Source organism: Plectropomus leopardus, chromosome 12 (assembly GCF_026936395.1).
Source record: "Plectropomus leopardus strain MGB_pleo_1.0 chromosome 12, ASM2693639v1, whole genome shotgun sequence".
In the NCBI taxonomy this organism is placed as follows: domain Eukaryota; kingdom Metazoa; phylum Chordata; class Actinopteri; order Perciformes; family Serranidae; genus Plectropomus; species Plectropomus leopardus.
In genome coordinates this window covers 15,349,150-15,371,171 of record NC_142187.1, presented here as the reverse complement: position 1 = coordinate 15,371,171, position 22,022 = coordinate 15,349,150, and the positions used below count along the sequence as shown (strand labels likewise).

General features: G+C 39.3%; 1 protein-coding gene across 2 annotated transcripts; it reads right to left on the bottom strand.

The window, feature by feature from the left end:
• Window positions 1–712: 712 nt before the first annotated feature.
• On the bottom strand, window positions 713–20,512 carry scinlb (scinderin like b). Of its 2 annotated transcripts, none has more exons than XM_042497343.2 (17): window positions 20,354–20,512; window positions 17,383–17,570; window positions 15,262–15,416; window positions 13,122–13,283; window positions 12,132–12,281; window positions 11,472–11,570; window positions 10,170–10,302; window positions 9,840–9,928; window positions 9,446–9,661; window positions 9,223–9,353; window positions 7,573–7,663; window positions 5,812–5,982; window positions 5,556–5,730; window positions 3,766–3,881; window positions 3,525–3,602; window positions 3,295–3,355; window positions 713–1,540 (listed from the first exon to the last, which is right to left on the bottom strand). In XM_042497343.2, the coding sequence occupies exons 2-17, from the start codon at window positions 17,561–17,563 to the stop codon at window positions 1,374–1,376; spliced, it is 2,175 nt and encodes a 724-aa protein (XP_042353277.1). In that variant the 5' UTR covers window positions 17,564–17,570; window positions 20,354–20,512; the 3' UTR covers window positions 713–1,373. The 2 variants fall into 2 exon arrangements, with proteins under 2 accessions (XP_042353277.1, XP_042353278.1); XM_042497344.2 differs by having other exon boundaries at window positions 11,481–11,570.
• Between the last annotated feature and the right edge of the window lie 1,510 nt (window positions 20,513–22,022).

The following is a 22,022-nucleotide window of genomic DNA, read 5'->3' as shown; positions in this document are numbered from 1 at the left end:
CGGAGAAAGATGCTGTAAACTTTTGGGCTCAGCCCAAACCTAGCAGGGAGTGGATGCATATTCCCCCAGGAGATTTTTTTTTCCCATTACAGCAGCTATGTGCACTATTTTTCAAGCTATTTGAGATTTTAAATGCCTAAACATCTGTACATCGTTTGAGAGAAACATAATGGCTGCAAAAGAAAAAAACATATTCTGTAGGCCTATATAGAGTGCTCCAGGGATGATGTCTTCCTGTAAGCTGATGTCACACTAAAGTGACAGTTTTAGGATTCATTTCTAGGGCACTCTGTGAGTTGGGTTGATGGGATTTCCACTAAATTTGTATTGTACATACACAGCATTTAGACTGCAATTGCTCAATGTCTCTATTCACAGTATATTGGCAGGATATAGAAATTTCCAGGTCTTAATGCTGGCTGCTGTTTCATTTTGAAGAAACCAGTGTGTCTGTGTATCCTGAAAGACGGCACAGCTGTGAACTAAGCTTTCATGTCTTCCTCGTTCTTAGACAGATGCTGCGAGCTGCAACAAGATCCCATACTCTCTTCCCGAGAGAGGACCAAGAAACTCAGTGAGCGCTGGCTGATAAACCTTCTGACAGTTTCTATACATTTCAAATTATAAATGCTGGATGTGCAGAATGTGCATATTTAGGATTAACCCGATTCCTGTACTCAAAAGCTTTGGAAATATTCAAATAGAAAACAGGTTTTAAACACTGGGAGTTTTATTTAAAAGCCATCCATGCAAGGATTTCAGGGTCAAGTAATAAAGACAGCAGACACACGTACAAACTGTTGTACGCCTTTTAAATTCACAAGCACAGAATATGATAAAAAACAAAATGATGCATGCAACTTTGAGTATGTGTTCAGCATTCCAGTACCAACAATAAAACACAACAAACATCGCGTAGTAATAAAGTAAACCTTTTCTGATACACTATCTCATTATGAAAAGAAAGACTGTGAAGACATAAAGGAAAGAATGATGGTGTCTTCTGAAGTGAAAGAGAGCAGAGAGAAACAGAGGAGATCTCTAGCTGTCTAAAATGGCTTCCTTTCCTTTTTTTTCATTTCAGGGGCTTAGATAAAGACATGAAGGCGACAAGCTGTTGGATGCAACAGATCATTAAACCGTTTCTATTAATTAAAGATAATGTTGCTACAGTAAGTACTTTGACTGGTGCATTCCTGATTGTAAAGTGCGGTGCTCTGCACCGTGACCAAGGCATAGAGGCAGCCATTCAACCTGATAACAGTGATAACATTGGTTTTGGCACTTGGGGATTGGAGTTAAGATAAACAAAATGGCATAGAAGGTGCTGGACAGATAAGGTATCAGACTGGATAAAAAAAAAGCCTTTAGTTTTATTTTCCAAAACGGGCACGGATTCTGTCCAATGGATCTATATCCCACATTTTGGGATCCCAGGCCTGGAACCAGCCAGTGAAAGTTGGAGGCTCTGCTCCCTGTTTGATGGTGGTGATGGGCAGTCCTCTGCGACCAGAGGGGTCTGAGTCCACATACTCTTTTGCTGCATGACAAGATGTAGACAGAGGGAGAGATTGATAAGAAGACAGACACGGAGGCAGATAGTGAGAATACGTACAAATCTAACAGCATACCTTTGCAGACAACATACTTTGAATAAAGAAAATTTAAATCTGCATTAATTTTTTGGCCCACTTTGTGTTTAAACAAAACATTTCAATATCACCACAATGAAAGCAACACCTTGAAAATGCAAGTCCAACATTCACTCTCCTTTTAGCTCTGTTTTTGGTCTCCACCAACTCCTGAGAAAAATATCTGTCTCTTTAGCTGCTAAATGCTTCACTATGCTACCCAGCTAGCTGTTAACTGTGTCTGTCTGCTGCTTCATGCTGGTGTTACAAGCACAGAGTGAGTTTTAAAGAGCGTGTGTGCTAAAAACAAATGCAACTAAAAGTGGGTTGATGAGAGCAATTACAATGATAACAATAAAGTTGCAGGCATGAAAACCAAAACAATGAGCTCATAAAGGCTAAAAAGCTCAAAAGAGCTGTTAGATGACCTATTCTGTAAGTTTGTCACTATGAGCAAAATTATCACGTTTCATTTTTCATTATTCATCATTATAAAATGTTGATTAGTGCAGCTTTAAGATGTCGTAGATGGATGTATCATAGCAGTCACAGATATATAGTCATGCCTGTATGAACAGTAGGCCATAAAGGCCCAATATTATGCTTTTTTAGAATTTCCACATTTATAGAGTATTATGTATTTAAGTACACATGGGTAAAAGAATACTTCACCCACAAAATGATCAGTCATACATCAATTACTCTCCATGTTATACTGAAATTGTGAAGAAAATTTTGCTTTTATCTAATGCCTCCAATAAAGAGCCCCAAAAATGTGACAATTCTTGAATAATTAGAGTAAAAGGGGGTCCGTGCTTAACAATAGCAAAACTAAATAAAAACATCATAACTTGTGCAGTATAATCAAAGTCTCATTTATCCAGTCATATACTTAGTACTTTCCAAACACATGCATTTTCACTAAAATCTTACTATTTAAAACACTTCCCCATAAACAGTCTCATGCACAGATGGGTAGTGCACCTTGGCATGCACACCCATTTGAACTCTGCTCAATAAAGTACACAAACAGATTTCAACACACACGCTTGCCCATGTGCAGTATTTGTATGCAGAAATGTTTTAAATAGCTTTTGATAAGTTTTAGCAAAGATGCATGTGTTTGCAAAGTATTGAGCATACGACTGGATAAATGTGGATTATACTGCACCAGTTGTGTGAGTTTGTAAACAGATGTTTTGATAAAGTTTTGCTGTCCCTAAACACTTTAACTCCAATTCATCGAGAATTTCTCAATTTTTATATTCTTCATATGACAGTAATGCAAGAAGAGTGAATAAATGATATAATCGATCATTTTGCAGGTGAAGTATTCCTTTAACATTGTTTCAAAAGTTTCAAAACTTAACATGGGCACCTGGAAAAATATGCCCAGCAAGAAAGAAACTCGGGTCACAACTGCCTTGAAAGACTTTATCAGATTAATAAAAATATATTTGAATAAAGATGCCCACTGAAGCAACCTGAATCAGAACATTCATGATTGTTTTTGAAAATGTACAATGGGTACTTTCTCATCAAATTTTGAAAAATACTGGAAAATACTTTAATATACAGTCCAGCAGCTATGACTCTATAGTGCTGTCTGGTAGACTGATAGAATGATCTGTGTGTTTCTTTCTTTTGTTTTCATGCAACTGACCTATTTTGGGAGCTCCTTTCCTTTCCTCTGCATTAGCCTCGTTGCCAACCCAAAGGAAGATCTACAGGGAAGAGAAACGCATTGTCACTCAAATTGTCTCCAGCTATGCAGAGTTTTAAGAGTATATATGCCTCTATGTAGTCTGTGGAGTCTATGAATTGCATAAGCACATTTTACACATAAAAATGTTTCTACAAGCTCTAATGACAATAACAGGGAGCTCTTTTTACCTGGTCCGAGGTATCCAGGAGCATGACATCATCTGTGGCCAGGTCTGACTGGGTGAAGTCTCCTGGTACTTCTTCAACCTGATAGACAGAGCAGAGGAAAATTTAGACTCACTGTGTGCAGATTATTTTATATTACACTATATTTACTGCACCGATAGGGTAAACCAAATCAAATCTTCCACAGCTGTAGCATATAGCATAAGCCTCAAAATAATTGTGCTCTTATATCACTGTGACTTACTATAAGTCTTCCAGTTTTGTTTGAGCAGCCAAACAGACGTGGGGGCTTGATCATGTTCTGCAGACTCTTGGAGGTCTGGTAATCCTTCTTTCCACCAAGAGCAGTCCAGAAATTAGCTGTGAGGGACGAAAACACATCATCCATCAGATCCAAGTAGTTTGTCCCATATTTAGTGCTTTTGTTTGTTTGATCAGGAAGTGAATTGAGTGAATCACGTCCTCAAAGACTGATGCTGCCACTCTTCAAGCAAATTAGTGACAAGATGCATCATCTTTTCAAGTTTAATCAAAACCAGACCAGAAATACAGAAGTTAAGTATTATCAGGACAATCAGTCATTGAGCCAATAAGTTGTTGGAAAGCTAAATCTGCACAGCAACATGTAGCATGTAGCAATTAGACATGACTTTGTACAATTTTTTTTGCATTTAAAGTCTTGTACTTTCATTGGGAAAATCAGTGATTCTTTTTAAACAACAAAACACTTCTTTTAATCCTCAAAAGTTATGTCAAAATTAGAACACTGACTTAGATCAAGTAAAACAAGTAAAACTGATGTGTATACAACTTTTGGTTTCAATGACTGCACTGCTAACAAGCTAATGAGAATAATGTTTACACTGAGCAATAATGCATCCTCCCTACATAACTGTCAAAATCAGAGCAGCGTTGGTAACAATATCCCCTTATATATTTGGCATATGAGTGAAGTAAAAAGCATCCTGGCCAATCCCCCAGTTTCTTTTCATGGAGGGTAAGCAAGCAGAGGTAAGGACTTGACTCATGACTTGAACTCAAGTCAGACTCGAGTCACAAATTGAGGACTTTAATATCAATTTGACAAAATCAAAACAGACTTGCAACTAGACTTGGACTTTATTAACACCAATAATTTATGACTTCACTTGGACTTGAGCCGTTAGACTTAAGTACTTGATACCTTCCCCCCAAGCTCAAACTTGCATGGGAGAACCATGAAGAACTAACATTGCGTTACTGAGCACCAGCTGGAAAAAATTAAGATAATTTTGTTCACGCCAAAAAAATAGTTTGTGGTCAGGAAAACCCAAATTGCAATATATGAAATGTTTGAACAAATAAATACCAATTTTAAAAAAGCATTCAGGATTTCTGTAAATGTAATACATTACTCTGATGTTAAAATGGCATTACAATTGGTGAAGAGCACATAATGACTTGTTTTGGACTTGGGACTTGCCAGTCTTCACTTAGGACTTGGCTGACCTGAGTGCAAAAACTTGAGACTTACTTGGGAAAAACAATGACTGCATTTACGTGAACAAAAATTTCAGTTTTTTCCCCTTATTTTGAAAAAGATAATATTCTTAATTAGCTGTTTACATGTCTAATGAAGATTAAAAATCTTCTAATATTCCTGTTAACATGCAGCTGTATGCACTCTGATTAATGGGCCCTTACAGGTCATTTATCATGTTAAAATATCGATGGCGAACTCATAATTGAAACGCATATTCTGAATGCACTGTATGCATGTCCAAAGAATGCACTTGAATAATGTGGCAGATGCCACACGTCAAATGCTTCATTCAGAATAAGACCTACTTTGGCTTATTTAAACAGAATATGATGTTTAAATGACCTGTATCAAATTTTGGAATATTGTAATATTCAGAATAATAGGGAAATATTTTGTGCATGTAAATGTACCCAATGACTTGGTCCCACCTCTGGGGATAAGTATTAATTATCACAAAATAATTTGTCCTTTCTATACTACAGAGAGTCTATTGGTCCTAAGATGACACTCACCTGGCTCCTTGCCCTCTGACACCTGGCTGGGACTGCCACCCAAGAAACCCACCACATGTTTGGCAGCCTCCATCTCCTCATCACTGGCACCCACGCCCCGCCACACAAACAATGCATCCGGGGTTTTCAGCACAAACACATCGTTGGTGTTCAGACTGGAAGCAGAGGCCTCGACCTGGAAAACACGCAGACAGGTAAGAGGTGGAACTCGAGGATGTGACAACAACACAAGGCCATGTGATGACGGACAGCTCACCTCCACAGCCCGGGTAGCGTGGGAGGAGCTCTGACGGATGTGGAAAAGGCGCTTGCTGCTGGCCTGCGTCTGTCCGCCTTTGCGTGATGTTCCTCCGCTGTGGATGATCATGGGTTTGCCCTGGAACAGGCTCATCAGGTGAGGAGGCTCCTGACCCTGAGTCACTCTCACCTGTGGATGAGGTCATGAAAAAAAAATCACCATGAAGCTTGGTGACTATTTTAGCTTTGCCTATACGTGATAGCAAATTGAATCATTGAATAAATAATAATAATAATAAAATTAAGAAAAAATATCTAGTTGTAAATCATGGAATAATTGAGTTAGTATTTGAACTAAATCCTGATTTTTGGGGTTACCATATTGTTTGTCAGCATATCTTGTACTATTTAAGTTTGTATGTCAAACTTACAGGCAGCCTGTATGAGGGTTTTAAGAACCATGTCAATATGTTTAGCTCTTTAACAACAAATTGTGCATATACTACATTTTGGTTGACTGTTATTAAATGCATTCAATACATTTTGAATTTTTGGATGTAGGAAGTCTAAATGTTGATTTAACTGTTGATTGCTAGATAAATATCCTCAAGGGACTGTTTACATTTGTTTACATTTATTTAAACCTTTAAAACCTGGATCAACATAAGTTTCATTGTGTTGCGTTCAATACAATACAAGCATTTAAAACACATGAAACCCAAACAAACTAGTTTGATTTCATTTTAAAATGTGGTAAAAAGGCAACTAGTCACTTTGCAAGAAAAGCTCTGCAAATGTAAAAAAAAAAAAAATCAAATAAAAAGTGACCATAAAAATAACCTGAACAAACAGAGAGACAGAGAGAAAATTAGTAGGAAATAACCAAAAAAGCTAGGAAAAAATGTCCAGAAAGCCTGAAAGCTTATGATTATTATCATAATATTTGTATTTATCTATTTAGTTTTTCAGGTCATTTCCTTATTTGTTGTTGTTGTTGTTGTTTGTTTTGGGGTTTTTTTTGTGTTATAACTTTCATGCTAATTTTTTGGCCAATTGCTTGTAAAGTTGCTCAGTTGCCTTTTCTTATGTTCTTGTAAGAAATCAGGCAAATTTTATTAGATTTTAAAGGGTAGGAATACTTGTATGCATACTTTTCATTTCTGCACTACATTTTTGTAACTTGCCTTGTATCTTGTTTGAATGTCATGTCCAATCGTGGTATGTGGTATATACAGAACAGTAGTGCAGTAGTTGCAATAGAGTGGTGTCAAAATGAACTTTACAGTAACACTGCCCTCTGCTGGTTGTCTAAGGTCAGTTTTTTTTCATTGTAGAAGAAAGAATTTATTAACTTTTTTTCTTGGTTAGCTGACTTAATCCTCTGCAATTAATGGATTAATAGATTTAAGGAGATGAACCCTAATCAGCACTAAATGTTTGTTTTTACACAGTGCTGCTGTCGTTAATTAGCCACACATTATGCTCTTCTATCTCTATTAAAGTCATAATTTAAAGTACCCATAAAATAACCTTGTACAAAGATAAATGAGCTAATAAGAAGCTGAACATTCAACGTTATTGTAAAAGTTTCTGGTTAGTTCTCAATTTTGACACCTTTGTTGCAACTTCTTACTTAACTTCCTGAATCCTCTTGCCATGCAGAGTGTGCCAGTGTGGTGCCTATTTTGTCAAATATTATTTGACACTGTGCAGAATCTGGACTTGTAGTGACATGTGATGTAGAGGTGAGCAGTGCGTCAGTAGTGGGTTGAGGTCTAACCTGAACCGGGGATCCTCCCATTGAGTCATCAAGCTGCACTGTGAGGAACGCCGAAGTTGCCAACTCATCCTGTGTGCACTTCAGCCCCTGCCTGATACAGAAACACACACACACACACACACACACGCACGCACACACACACACAGAGGCTGCATGACTTTCTTGGAATCGAAATCATTACTGGTGTGTGTGTGTGTGTGTGTGTGTGTGTGTGTGTGTGTGTGTGTGTGTGTGTGTGGTTGCGTGTTGTCTAAGACTGGGTGTGGTCGGGTACTGTGTGTTCAACTTGACTACAGCTTGCTATTCATACTGTATTACATAAATTATATTTAACATACGTGCAGAAGAGGAGCAGAGGAGGTGACTTCTGGAGTTTCAGACCAGCATGTTTTTTCAAAAGCCCCAAATCACTGTCACTTTTTAAAAAATACCTTCAACTTTATGTCTTTGTATAATAACACATGCCCATGTGTTTTATGTTACTATGCTATTCCATACAGAAATCTCATATAAATTTGTTTCTGTTGGCTTAATATTCAATTCATATTGACAAACACATTTTTTGGCATTGCTGGGGATCCTTGATTTGCAAATATGGCATTGATTTAAATATTAGTCTGAGAACTCCACTACAGCACACAGACCATAAAAGAAGACGACTTAGTCACGGCATCCACGGCAACTGTAACGGCATCCATTGTTTTGTACAACCATTTTAAAACCTCGAGTTTGGCATTTTTACCATCCCCATCTTGTTTTTTTGGATGCAGAAGTGACCATACTTGGATAAGAGGGTGGAGCTATTGAGGAAAAAGCAGTGGATCTAACTGAGAACCCGTGGACACCACTGTATAAGCGACAATCACAAGGCAGACATGTCAGAGCATCCTCTGCTTTATCGTCTCTTTTGCTTTAAATGGGACTATGATCTACAAAATAAATGACGTGCTGTAATGAAGACTTGAGTACTCAATGATAATTAAACGTGAGTACTCAAATAGGGAAGTTACATAGAAACGCCCGTCCTTAATTGAGACCATAAACTCATTGGAAAAAATTCACCAGAAGTAATAAATAAAGTGAGGGTCTAGTTCTCGTTAACTTCTATACAGTCAAACTTCTTTTTGCAACCGGTGGAGTCACCCTCCTCTATCTGTTAGAAAAAAATGCAGATTTAAGGCACTTCTGCATTGGCTTCACTTTTCAGACCCAGAGGCCACGTCCACTTCTTTTATACAGACATAATGTATCAGCATAGTATAGAGAAGGAGGGATTTCAAGATTAGTTATGCCATTGACTCCAAATTCCTATCCGATGCAACATTAGACAATTTTTGCTTCTTTTTAGGAGGCAGGAGTGAAAATTAATCATTCTCAATATTTGTTGTGTTTTGGTTTCAGAATAATGAAGACAGTTAGAGGACAATTAGAGACAAAATAGGATGCAGGCTCTACGGTATGATTTTTTTTCCCCTTAGCAACAATCATGTTTTCACCAAATGATGAATGAATCTGAAGGCATCTCAAATGGCTTGAAAACTAGTGTACATAGCTGCCGCAAATGGAGAAAAAAAATCTCATTTGGGCTTAGCCCCAAATCGTTACAGAGTCTGGTTCCACCATTTTGGCATGGATCTCCTTTTCACCTACCAGGTGTAGATGATGTGTTGCTCCCTGCCTCCCAGTCTGTAGCTGTACAGGATGAGGTAACAGTCTCCGCCGTAGAAGTGACCGTAGGAGGCTGGGTCTACAGGCACCTTGCCATCCTCGACACGCCAAATCTGAAAACCAGAACACAAGCTGTTTTTTTCCATGACACTGTTTTACCTTGGTCTTTTTTAAATATAAATAAACATTTAGAGCACAGTCGTACCTGGACCTTGCCCTTGCCATCATCCACCATGCCATGCTGAGCTGCCATGGCCTTGTTGGAGTGCAGGGTGGATGCATCGAAGGGCACCTGCTCCACTTTGGCTATGCTGCCAATGGTGTAGGCCTTACTGGGGCCTGTGGTCTCGTCTTTGTCCTTCCAGTCACAGAAGAACTGCTTAAAGATGGTTGTTTCAGCTCCAGCAGGAATTACCTGGATCTGTAAGAAAAGGAGGTATTTTCATGACCTACATCTTTGGCATGGCATTTCATTTGTGAATATACTTTAAAAATTTTCACAGCAGGTGAAAAACTCCACTCATATGTAAAAAAAACAAGATGCAGCTTTTCTGCCAGATTCATATTTGTTTGGGTGGTTATGCTCATTTCAGTTTTACCTGTGTCTTACAGGAGTATCCCTTTTCTTTGATGAACTCCTGACCTGCTGACATGGCTGCTTTACGCTCCGCCATGTTGGCCTTGGGACCTGGTTGGAGTCAGATAAGACATGACATGATGAGGAGGTCATAACTCTCAACAAGACTGTGTAATTTGACCTTCCCTAACTCTGCTTTGAGAGAAAATCTATTTCATAAATTAACTAGTGAATACAGGTTTTTCAACTAGCATATTAAAATTTTCAGCAAGGAAAAAAAAAACAGTGGGTGGGCACATCCAGGGAAGCTCATTTTCTTCTGTGTTATTGAGTCTATAATTCTGTTTGGCACCTTTCCAAACAAAGATGATGCGGTCCATCCCGTTATCCAGGATGAAGCAATCGTCAGGAGACAACATGGCCTGTTTGAATGGACTGGACGAAGCCACAGATGACACCTTCATAGAGCCGGAGGCATCAGAGATCTAATAAGCAAAGGGACAGCATCAGCTACCAGCACTGTTCTCAAAGTGCACAGCTAAAGCAAAACTTCCCATACAAAATGAACTATATATCAATTAGTCACAGCATATTATGTTGAATTCACGAGGAAAACTGAGTTTTTCTCACATGCCTCCACAGTGAACTAAGAATCCAACAACTGAGAAAATTGTTGATGAACTTGAGTAAAAGGGGTCCATGTTCAACAACAGCAAAACCAAATCAATACATCAGTTCACAAACTCATGCAGTATGATCCAAGTCTCATTATACGCTAGCACACTAACTCAGTACTTGCAAAACAGCTGCATTTTCACTAAAGCCTCACTACTGAAAAAAAATGTGCATAAACTGTCTCAAACTCGGGCAAGTACAGTAGCTTGCCTGGACTTGAATTCTGCTTAATGGAATGCACCCGCAGAGTACAAATGCACGCAAAAAGTTTTTTGCAAAAAAGCATGTGTTTGTGAAGAAATGAGCAATGACTTAGAAATAGAATTAGACTTGGATAATACTATATGAGTTTTGTGAGAGTTTGCAAAGAGATGTTTTTAAGTAGTTCTTCTTTTGTTCAGCGTGAACCACTATGACTTCAACAAAAATTTTCTCGGGTTTTGATTCTTGGTTCAAAATGGAGGCAAGCAAGAAAAACAAAGTTTTCTTTATGAACTCTATGTAACACAGGATGAGTACGGGGGGGTGAAGTATTACATTAATTGTTTTTCAATAACCTCAAAACATCTCAACACATCTTCATTTGTTACAATATCAAACCTTATTGTTTCAGAAATACATATTTTTAGGGTCCTATGTTGTAAATGTAAAATGTAACACTGCAGACTTATATGGACTAATTGCGTATTTATTTACAATTATAGTCTTATTTTGAAAAGTTGCATTCAGTGATTGGTAATTCAAATATGCAAGTATCTTTGCATATTAATAAGCTGTGATACTAAAGTTTTGTGGGTTTTTTTGTGTTAATTGAAATCAGTACCACAAAACTGCAGCAAAATTATATCTGACAGTTATCAGGCTACATTTAAAACATCCCTTTGCAGTCTGAGTTAAAATCTTATTTCCAACACAGAAATAAAAATCACACATAGTGTTTAAATATAAATTCAGTTGGACTCAACTGATTGTCACTTACATCACTCACCATGTAGAGGGCAGCCTTCTTCTTGTTGGAGATGTCTGCCTTGTCGTCATCCCCAGAAGCGGGGGCAATGTCGCCTTTGGACCCCAGAGCCTTCACAACCAGAGGAATGAATCATTGTTCTCACGTTGTCGTAATTATCACTAATGCTTCAAGTTGCAACAGTGCTTTTACACACAAGTAAAGACAATACAGCCTTGAAAGTGATGTGTTTTGTAGATGACATTCTATAAATTTTCTCAGACTAAAAATGATCTTCATTGTTTAAACTATATTCGTGTAGACCTCACCCCTCCTCTCTCTTTCTCATTAGGCCTCTCTGGAGTTTACCCTCCTCTCTGGTTATAAAGGAAGTGTTTACAATGCCGCCTTGGCACAAAGTTGGCAAATGAGCAGCATGTTACAAAAGACTGCATTGTGTCCACTCGTTCCCACGCTGACTAATCATTGGCCGTGAAATGCATCAATAACACTTATAGCTACGGCTCACGATTGATCACCTTTGGGCTGAGAACTTCAGTGTGTGGCTGAGATTCAACCGGAAGAAGGACAGAAAATGAGGAATGTGTGTGTGTGTGTGTGTGTGTGTGTGTGTGTGTGTGTGTGTGTGTGTGTGTGTGTGTGTGTGTGTGTGTATGAGAAGTTGTGTTTTACATCAGTGACTGCTGCTGGCTCTTCCCCCTCCTCCACCATGTGCACTCTGGCTCTGCCATTTCTCTCATTATCTCTGATGTCGATGCTGACCTCAGAGGCCTTCAGCCTCTCAAAGCGGTTACACTCACTGCCACACCACTGATAGATGTCCTGCAGCAGAGGGAAAGACAGGAAATGCATATTACTCATGGTAACACCAGGTACAGTTTAATACTACAGGTTTCTAGGGGCAGCAAAAAACAGCACATTTTTACAGAGCAACTGTTGTATCTGTTTACAGTGCAAACAAACTTTATTTGTTTTAACAGAGGATAGACTTATTATTTGTGCTCTTTGCATCATGTCATGAACAACTGTGATCTGGTTAATAAGTATCAGTAAATTAGTATTGGGTTTACATTTTCACCAGCATAAATAATATGCTGGTCATTTCCTGTGAATCCGTCATGCTTTGATAGGCAATAAAAATTCAGCAATGGCGGACTCTGCCACTAACAACGACAACTGCTATACAAAAGCGATGATTACATGATGTAAATACATTGAATGGCCACTGCTGAAACAATGCTGGCCATAAATGGTAGTTTAATATAAGCCCTAGGGATGTCTTCCTTCTCTCCAATATAATGGAACTAGATGGCACTCGGCTTGTGGTGCTCAAAGTGCCAAAAAAAAATACATCTGAAGAAGTAAACAGCAATGTCTATTTCCAGATACCATGATGCAGTTAATCAAGATATTTGACACGGCTTGTTCTAACGACTTCATGTAGGATCTATTTTATTTCTACCAAACTACACCTACCAACCATATCACTGTGCAGAAGGATGCGTACACTAAGTTTAAACTGTCAGGGTGAACAAATTCATTACAGTGCAGATATATGAGGGTATAATTCATGAGCTATGTCATTTCTAATATGACAGACACATTAAGTACTGTATTGGTAATGTATACAGTATATGGTTTCACCCAGCAAACCCAGCTCACCTTGCCAAGGTCAACAATGAAGCAGTCTCCCTTGTTGAAGCTGGACCAGGACATGTCCACCTCTGTCGCCCTGATAGCCCTGCGACCCTTGATATGTAGCAGGCGCTTCACGTTCATGTCATTGGTCACCACATGCTGGAAACCTGAGGCCACGCCCCCTCGCTGAGACAAAAAATAATACATGAAGAATTACATAAAGGAAAAACTTTTCTATACCCTCTGCTTCATCTGTAATGTGTACATGAGCACAGGAAGGGAAGACACATTTTACACATTACAAGTAAACACTCACAAATGCACAAGTAAGAGGTCTGAGGCAGGATGTGAGGACACGCAGGAATTCATGACACGCTCAACATTCGCTGCACAGTGAGAGGGATATGAGTTTAACATTACGCTGTAAAAACTTCAAAGGATGATATAATGTAAATTGTGCTTTGCCAGATAATGAGATTAACATGTGCTATAAATCACAGCTTATAAAGCCATAAACCTTATCAAATGGGGACAAAAAAAACAAACATGATGTCTGCCTCTGGAAAGGAGCATCATGTCTGTTCTGTGCAACAGTGGTCTACCTTGGAGGCGGGATTGTCTCGTAATGTGCCGTCCTTGATGAAGCCAGTAAACAAAACAGGTATTTACAAGGCATGCAGATGATTGTAATGAGCAACAGGTACACTTTCTGCTGGAGAAAAAGCAACAAGACTGCTTTGATACGCTGATATTTGATGCACTTTCAAACATTTAGAAACTAAAGCTGAGCTCAGCCCCTGTCTCTACATAGGGACAAATACATAGAGGGATGTCCTTGTTTTAAAATGTCTGTCGAGGGCTAAGCACTTCCCAACAAAGGCACAGAGTCTTGTGAGTATCTGGAGGAGTGGCAATTGAGGCCTCAAAATGGAAACCACATTCATGCTGTTCATCTTTCTCAACAGAGAGGCAGTAAAATTTTCCATGGCAACAATGCTGGCTCTGTTTATTCTAATGGTGGGATTGTTTCCTAACAGTGAATTTACCAAAACTATGAAGAGATAATGAGGTTTAGTTTTGTCTCTCGCCCTCTTTTTCTGAAGAACACTGTGTGACTGTGTGTGTTAGTGGACTTTCTGCACATGTGCAGAGCAGAGTTTCCACCCTCAAACGCTGCATGAGCGGTAAACAAGAGTTTGAGCTAATTACATCCAACTATAGCCAGAAGGAGGTTTGGATGGTTTTCATGGCAATAAGAAACAGATGGCTGGTTAAAAAGTGGTCTTGCTTGTCTTTTAAAATGTCCTCCTTTGAACAGGGCGGTTGCCTCGGTGACAGTCAGTCAGTCAGTCGTGCAGACACACCCTGGCAAAGCGGGAGGGGAATGTTGTGTTACCTCTGAACCTCAGACTCATTAGCTTCATTGTCTGACAAAGTTCACGGGATGCTGACAATCATTAAACCCTGCGGACATATTTAGGTCAAACAGAGTCCTGAGGTGGACTGTTGCTCCATTTGTCACTTTTTTGTTGTCATGACTTCCACTTTTTAGGTTGTAAGAAATTTACTATAACCTCTTCATTGCACTATTTTTATTTTAAAGCACGTGTTTTGGAACTGCAGACTGGCAACACAATAGGCTGAATCAACGTGAGATTGCTCCAACAACGACAATTACTACCAGGTAGATAACTGGCAATTGATTTAATTTGCAGAGAAAATGTGAAATTGACCCACTTGGTTATTTCTTTTGACATTCTCAGCCTTAACAGTAATGTTTAAAGATACTCAGTTTAACAAAGTAGTCCAACCTATCTGAAGTTTCTGCTGTGTTGCTTTACTAGTGTCTTTGATGAACCAAATCTACCAGCACAAAAGCTGAGCAATGTACTGCTGTTTTGTTTTTTTACTTACTTATTTTCAGTAGTTTTCTTGTAACTTTTTGTTCATTTCCTGCAAATTTTTGGGCCATGTCTTATTTAGTTGCTCATTGCCTTTTCCCCATATTTTTGGAAGAAATCAAACCAATTTCCTTACACTTCAAAGGGTTCAGCTGCATGCTGATGTTTAGCAAGTATAATGATTACCTGACCTCCAGGTTGGGAATCATTCCTTTAGAGTATTTTCACTTAGATAGCAACACCACCTGAACAGGGAAGCTCACCTGGTACTTGATTCCTGACTTGAAATACCCCAGAAAGGTTTTGGATTCGCAGTTCTGCACCTCCCTGTACTGAACCGGCCCACCACCCAGGAAGTCATCCAGCTGTGTGGCAAAGATGGCCGCTGCTCCGCTCTCATCCTGGGAACACTCCGCTCCTGCAGGGAAAGAGACATTTGTGGTATTTTTCCAGGTTCTTTTCACACTCTGATTGCATCACACAAGGAGTTAGGGACTGAGTGTCCCACAAAAACATTCAGTTACTTTACATTAACAGAGCAAAGTGCAGCACTGTAGTTTCTTTAGTGACCTTATGTGGCCTCTGAGTCAGGACCAAAGTCTTTGAATCACAAAAACCACATCTGCAGCAGAGCCACGCTGTATCCTGCTATTACTGTCAGATGGCACACAACACGGATAAACTCTTCCATGGTTCAACATGACTAACATCGATACCAGACAGAGGGATTAATTATGTTCTCATGTTTTTTCTACTTTAACCTCTCCCAGGCAGTTGCAATAGCAGCCGAGAAGTAAAAGGACAGACTGTATGCTGGCACCAGAGGAAAACTGGCAGGAAACACTGCAAACTTGCATGAACTGGTCTCTTGTGGCCTCCAGGGGTATTCCAGACGTAAGTTACAGGCCTACAGTGGTTTTGTTATTGTTATGTAACTGAGCATTTACAGAGCCTGGGAAAACGTGCATTCAATTTACGTTTTAAGCTGACTGTCATTGTTCGCTCTTCATAGGCTGAACTGAGCGTATGAGAGCAGACTGCAGAGGGGGAGCTGTGTGGCTGAGAGGAATTTCACAAACTGGTATGACTCGTAGAGAAGAAATTTCCAACTCATTCAGCAGAGGATGTTTTAGCTCTGAGATCAGATGCCTAATCTGATCTATAGTCACTTCAAAACCACAACTATAGTGAAGCAACAACATGAAGATGCTTCAAATGCTCTATTTGTCTCATAAAGTTTTTTTAGATGTATAGGTCGCTCTGTTGGTGCATCCACAAATAATTTCCCCACCTTTTGGCAGCCTGGGACACTGAAATTTACCAATGAGGTCAAATGCGTGAATGTATGCGTTACTGCCACAAGGGACGCACACCGACAGCTTGACATTAACCAATAACCAACCAGCTGCTTGGTGTGTAAGGGCCCTGAGAGATGGTGCAAACCGGTATTTTGTGAAACTAGACACTTAAAACATCATAACACTGAAAAGTTAGGCAAATGTTTTGCCTTAGGAGAAATTGGCATGCCCATTTTTTAAAGGGGTTTCTTGAGTTCTCACCTCAGGATATCGAAATGAAAATGGGCTCTACAGGGACCCAAAAGTTTTCCCTAAACTGAAAAGGGCTTGTTCCCAGTAAATATTTTGCCCCTTTACTCCTTCAAATTAAAGATCATTGTCTGGACAACCTGTTTGAAATCAGTCATGGATTTTGGTTTTGGTGTGTGACACCCTAATTGCAGCATAGGGCCATTGAAACATTTCTGGGGGCACTACTGGTCAATGCATGCAAGAACATGGTCACAGTTCTTGTGGATTTGTGATTGTTAATATATTTGCCTGTCTCAAATTCATAGTTGTTTAGCCTTGAGCCATGAATGTGTATGCATATCTGCTTTGGAGTTAGTTTCCTTTTTAAGTAGTTTTAACTTTAGTTTGGAACTAACTTCACAGAGGAAGTCAATTGCAATATTTTACTTTAACTTACTTCAAGATCCAATAATTTCTGGCCTTTTAAACAATAGGAATTTGATTCACATGAAACAGAAGCTAAGCAGAAACCTCATGACATCATATAATCACTCAGAGAAGTGGTGAAACCATAAAATCATAATTGTCAAACAATAAAACTTACAAAATAACAGAAAAGACAAACAAGCGATAGCATTTAGGGAACATGTTGCAGTAATTATCATTTCTCAAAAATACAGTGCAACGCTGTTCCTGTTTTGAAAATGTCCCTTTTACAAAGAAAGAAAAGAGGAAGATTTCAATTAGCAGAAGATGGTTCGGGTAAAATTTGAAATATTTGTAATTCTAAGTAGCTAAAAATGGTATTATTAACATGTTGCCCTGTTGGATGCACAACATTTGTGCATGTCTTACCCAGCCACATGTGTATGTTGTATGAAGGAGCTGAGGTGGTGAAGAGCAGCAGGTAGGCGTCCCCACTGTAGAAGCTGCCATGCAGAGCCTTAGGAACCGGCTTCAAGTCCAAATTCTCAATTCGCCACACCTGCAACCCCGGCTGCTTTCCTGCACCCACAAACTCCTTATGGGAAACCATGATGGCTCTGAGAGAAAGGGAAAGAGAGAGACAGCAGGGGGAAGAGAGTAAATATGAGATTCAAGAGGCCAAAGGGAGATGGAGAAAAGAAAGGGTGATTTCAATATTTTTCCCTTGCAAAACTTTGTTGCAAATCCTGTAAATCCCGACCCAACCCAAGGATACAGAGAAAGACAGTGCAATGCAGAAAACAGTGAAAAGAACGTACCAGCTAGTTGTGAGGACGTTTTTTTTTAGGCATCAGCATTATTTCCTGAACTGTATCTATAGAGCTGTGGATTACAGCTGTGAAAGACAAACCCACAGTGGCTATGCACTGTACTTTATGTGTTGTTGATAAGGGTTTCTCACCATATTTGGGCTCTCAGTGTATAGACTGAACCAGTAAGACTAGTTCTTAGACTTGCAGTTAGTCAGGTATTGCTGCTGCTGTTACATCAGTACATTTATTTTAAAATGCATTAGTCAAAGTGATTTTCTTACATGAATTCCATCTGACATTTGAATCTCACAGGTAAAAAATCACTCTTCTCCTTATTAAGCTTCACATAATCTAAAAGATTCAATGCTCTTTTAATGCATTTGGGAAAACTCTTCTACTTCTTGCACAGTAAAACAAACTGAGTATTCACAAAAATGTACTACCACAAAGCCTAAAGCGAGGCTGTTTTCATGCGAAGTTTAGAGATATGTGATTTTTCATGTTACTTTGGCCCCTAACCTTTTGGATCATGCTCATGTCAAAGTCTGGTATAATTAATCACAAGTGTCAGAGAGAGAAAAAGCTTTTAACACTGTCTGAAGTATGTTTTAAAACAAGGAGCATACTGATACAGGAACTTAAAACTATTATCAGTCAATGTTTAATCTGGACCATACTGCCAATATAGAGAGATAACACTACACACCCAGATATCAACACAGTACCACCGGCATGACCTTAACTCCCATATCTTATGATTTTATGAAGTGAAACACAGCTTAATTCTATTGTTTTATTATTGCTTTTTACTGCAGACGGCTTCAATAAATTAATGTTCTGAACTCACTAAAGGGCCTGGTTAAAGGAATAGTTTATCATTTTTCACCAAAATCAAAAATGCATATTTTTCCTCTTAACTGAAGTGTTATTTATCAATCTATTGTTTTGGCGTGAGTTGTAGAGTGCTGGAGATATCAGCTGTAGAGATGTCTACCTTCTCTCAAATATAATGGAAATATATATATTTATGCTTTGGAGGTGAGCTGTCCCTTTAAATTCTTCAGTATCTCAGAATCTGGCACTTGGAGTCAAAGGCATTTAGATATAAACTTCAGATCATGATGAGAGTAAGAGATTATGCAGATTTCCCCTGATTACACAAGAGCCAGATTACAAGTCGCTGCGGCAGCAGGATTATTGCTGCCTGCAGTGAGCTGACGTCCACCGTAATGACACAACGTCCACTTCCTCACTTCTGTCAAGGCTTATTTGACCCTGTGATCCACACACTGCACTCTAACTAACTACACCCTGCACCTGCTCACAGTGCATGGCAAATTATTTAAAGTTATATTATAATATTACACCAACCACAAACAATCCAAACAACCATATCATCATCAACACCACCTGAAGCAGTAGCATTACTGTGGAGTTTGTTCAGCTGTGTGTTTAATGATGGGTAGCTCAGGTTTCAGAGAAAACAAGCAGCAGACTTCCTGTAAGGGGCTGATCAATAAATGCTGCTCCATGGACACGCCTTCAGATCACATCAGATGCATGGAAGTCTGCTAATGCACCATTAATAACACTGGTGTGACATAATACTGATCATGACACTGCAGATGTGTCTGCTGTCCATTGAGAAGAGCAAAGACTGAAGTAGAGCTGTAGAAATTTGGAGAAAATCAAATATCCTGATATTTTTGATCAAATATCTTGATATTGTTGTGCTGCTTTTATAAAGTGTTCACATGATGAGAGTGAGTAAAGGCAAACGATAAAACAGCAATAACAGTCTGGTACATTCAGAAAACGACATCACTTTACTGCAATGCAACCGTTAAAAGCTGTAAAAGACAACACTTAAAATACTAAGACATCCAAAATCTTAGACAATATCAAGTCTCATATCACCATATTGATATATTATCAATACATGGCTGCCCAGCCCTATAGTGACTTCATCATACTGCTGTTTATGCTGACTGGTCAGACTGGGGGTGAGGCTGATGGGATGTTTGAATTATTTATATAACAGGAGAAATGCATTTTTGAAAAATAAATAAAACAGAAGCACGTATCATCCATTCAGAGGCTATTAATTTACACTTTGCATGACTCCATTTTTCTTTTTTTCCTTCTTTTTTTCCCAGTATTACATAATACCCAGACCACCATTTCCTGCACTTCTATCGCCCGTTTTCACTCTCCGCATCACTCTCTAAATAATAAAACACAATAACAAAGTATTTCTCAATAATAAGCAACGCAGCTGTTTCCATAATAAACGGAGACGCTTTGTTTTCTGTTTTCGCGCAGCTTTCGCTGTGCTGCTGTGACTCAGTGGAGCGACATGAACAGAGACTTTCCACATCTGGAAAATCACTTCCAAACTTTACAACTGTAAACTGAGCTGGCCACGTACGTGCAAAAAAGAAATAAAACAGCATCAACGATCGGTTAATAACGCGAGACTTTCAGCAAAGAGAAATAAATTCTGCATGGTTTAAAAGGCATGTCGGATAAATCAAAAGTCCACAGAGCAACAAAAGGTGCATTCATGTCGACTGAAGGAGTGAACTCACAGTTTGCAGGATGAATCACACAGGAGAGAGGAGCAGAGTGCTGATGGAGGCTGTAGATGTGGGAGTGAGCGGAGTGGGGAGTCTTTATGGTTTAATGTGTAGTAAAGAGGAGGAGGAGGGAGTGCTCAGGCTGTGCGTGGGTCTGTCTGAGGAGGAGGAGGAGGAGGAGGAGAGAGGGCAATGATTGGTCGACAGGAGCAGCAATGATAAAGATGCTTCTGTCAGTCTGAGTGCGCTTAGAGAGGATTTCCTCAAAGATGCGTTTAAACTGTGTTGTCATCATTCAGGAACACACTTTGAATTTCTAAAGTTTCCTCTCTGAGAGCTGTGCGAACTTGACTCGCTCTTTTATTTACTGTGCAGATTACAAAGTGTTCAGATAGGGAGGGGCAAAGTCCATGAAGTCATATATTTTCTTCATGAAGCAACACTTGAATCAACAGAGTGCCTGTTTGTCTTTAGCTCAAAGAAAAAGTGACTAAAAAAAAATAACAGCGGGGAAAATGTGCCTCCCTTTAATTTCCTGGAATGTGGAGCCAACAGGATTGAGTCAGCTACAGGAGGGGAAATTCAGGAGAGACTGGCACAATAGCTACATAGAAGTTTTGATGAATGGCAATTTTAAAGGCGGATTTCTGCAGACATTAGACACCACAAACAGCACTGAGACAGGATGCTAAATATTGACTTTGACGAGCAGTGTCTTATCACCCACAGACCAAACACATATTTACATCTCAGCTCTTTGACACCACTCTGCAAAGAACCTGCTGCGAAGCTCATTAAACACAGTAAATCCCCACTCAACCCTCTGAAGACATGCTCCCACAGGTCATACCTACTGTGCGGCTTCCCTAGCTGCAGACAGTGTTTATTAGGATAGACTCATCACCTCTAAGGTGATGATAAACATGTCTGTTTATGCATATATTTTAAAGGAAGACAATGTGTACACATCCTGCAGATACAAATCCATATAAAGGCAGGAGCTTAAAGCCACAGACTTAATGCCACAGCTGGTGGTTAAAGCTATAAAGGGTTTTTAACTGGCCACGAAATACTCTCAGTTTGATACAGATGCCTTTATATGACCTGCATAAGCAAACAAGACTATCAGTAAGAAGAATGACCATTCCATACAGTTATTCTTAAATCAGATTAAATTAATCAAACAATTTAAAACATGCAGCCCAGAAGAGCCTATGTTCACATTTTTCCAGGCAGTGAGTTTTGCAGTGAGTTGTATGTTACAGTATATGGGGCTGCCCTCTGGAGTCAGAGGTTAGAATCAACAATCGGAGACCCGTCAGTCAACTGACATTCTTAAAATCAAGCAGTCGCCTCTTTTTTTTTTGTCAGTGTGCAGTGTACTTTTAGGGAAGCTTCTCCAGATTTAGCTGCAGAGTGAGCGCTCCTTGCTTTCACGCTGCTCTCTAAGTATAGACAGCTGCAGACCCAGACCCAGAATGAGTCTGAGTCAGACGGAGGAAGCTGCCCAGAGGAAAAGGGGCAATCCTCAGTCAGGCTGTGATAAGGTTATTTTCTGCCTCCTGCTTAAAGGTGGTGAATTTTCAGTGTTTAATTTGTCCATTTTGGGCTACTATACAAACAAAACAGCAAACTCTGTGGAAGAAGACCTGATCTCTATGTAGATGTAAACCACTCATTC

What these genes read in the sequence shown, in the direction of transcription:
- scinlb (XM_042497343.2), bottom strand. Translation starts at nt 17,563, where the DNA reads ATGGTTTCCCATAAGGAGTTTGTGGGTGCAGGAAAGCAGCCGGGGTTG. An exon ending in AGTCAGGAATCAAGTACCAG is followed by an intron (nt 13,284 to 15,261) that starts GTGAGCTTCCCT and finishes TTTTTGTCTCAG; the next exon opens with CGAGGGGGCGTGGCCTCAGG. An exon ending in TCCTGGATACCTCGGACCAG is followed by an intron (nt 3,356 to 3,524) that starts GTAAAAAGAGCT and finishes TCTTCCCTGTAG; the next exon opens with ATCTTCCTTTGGGTTGGCAA.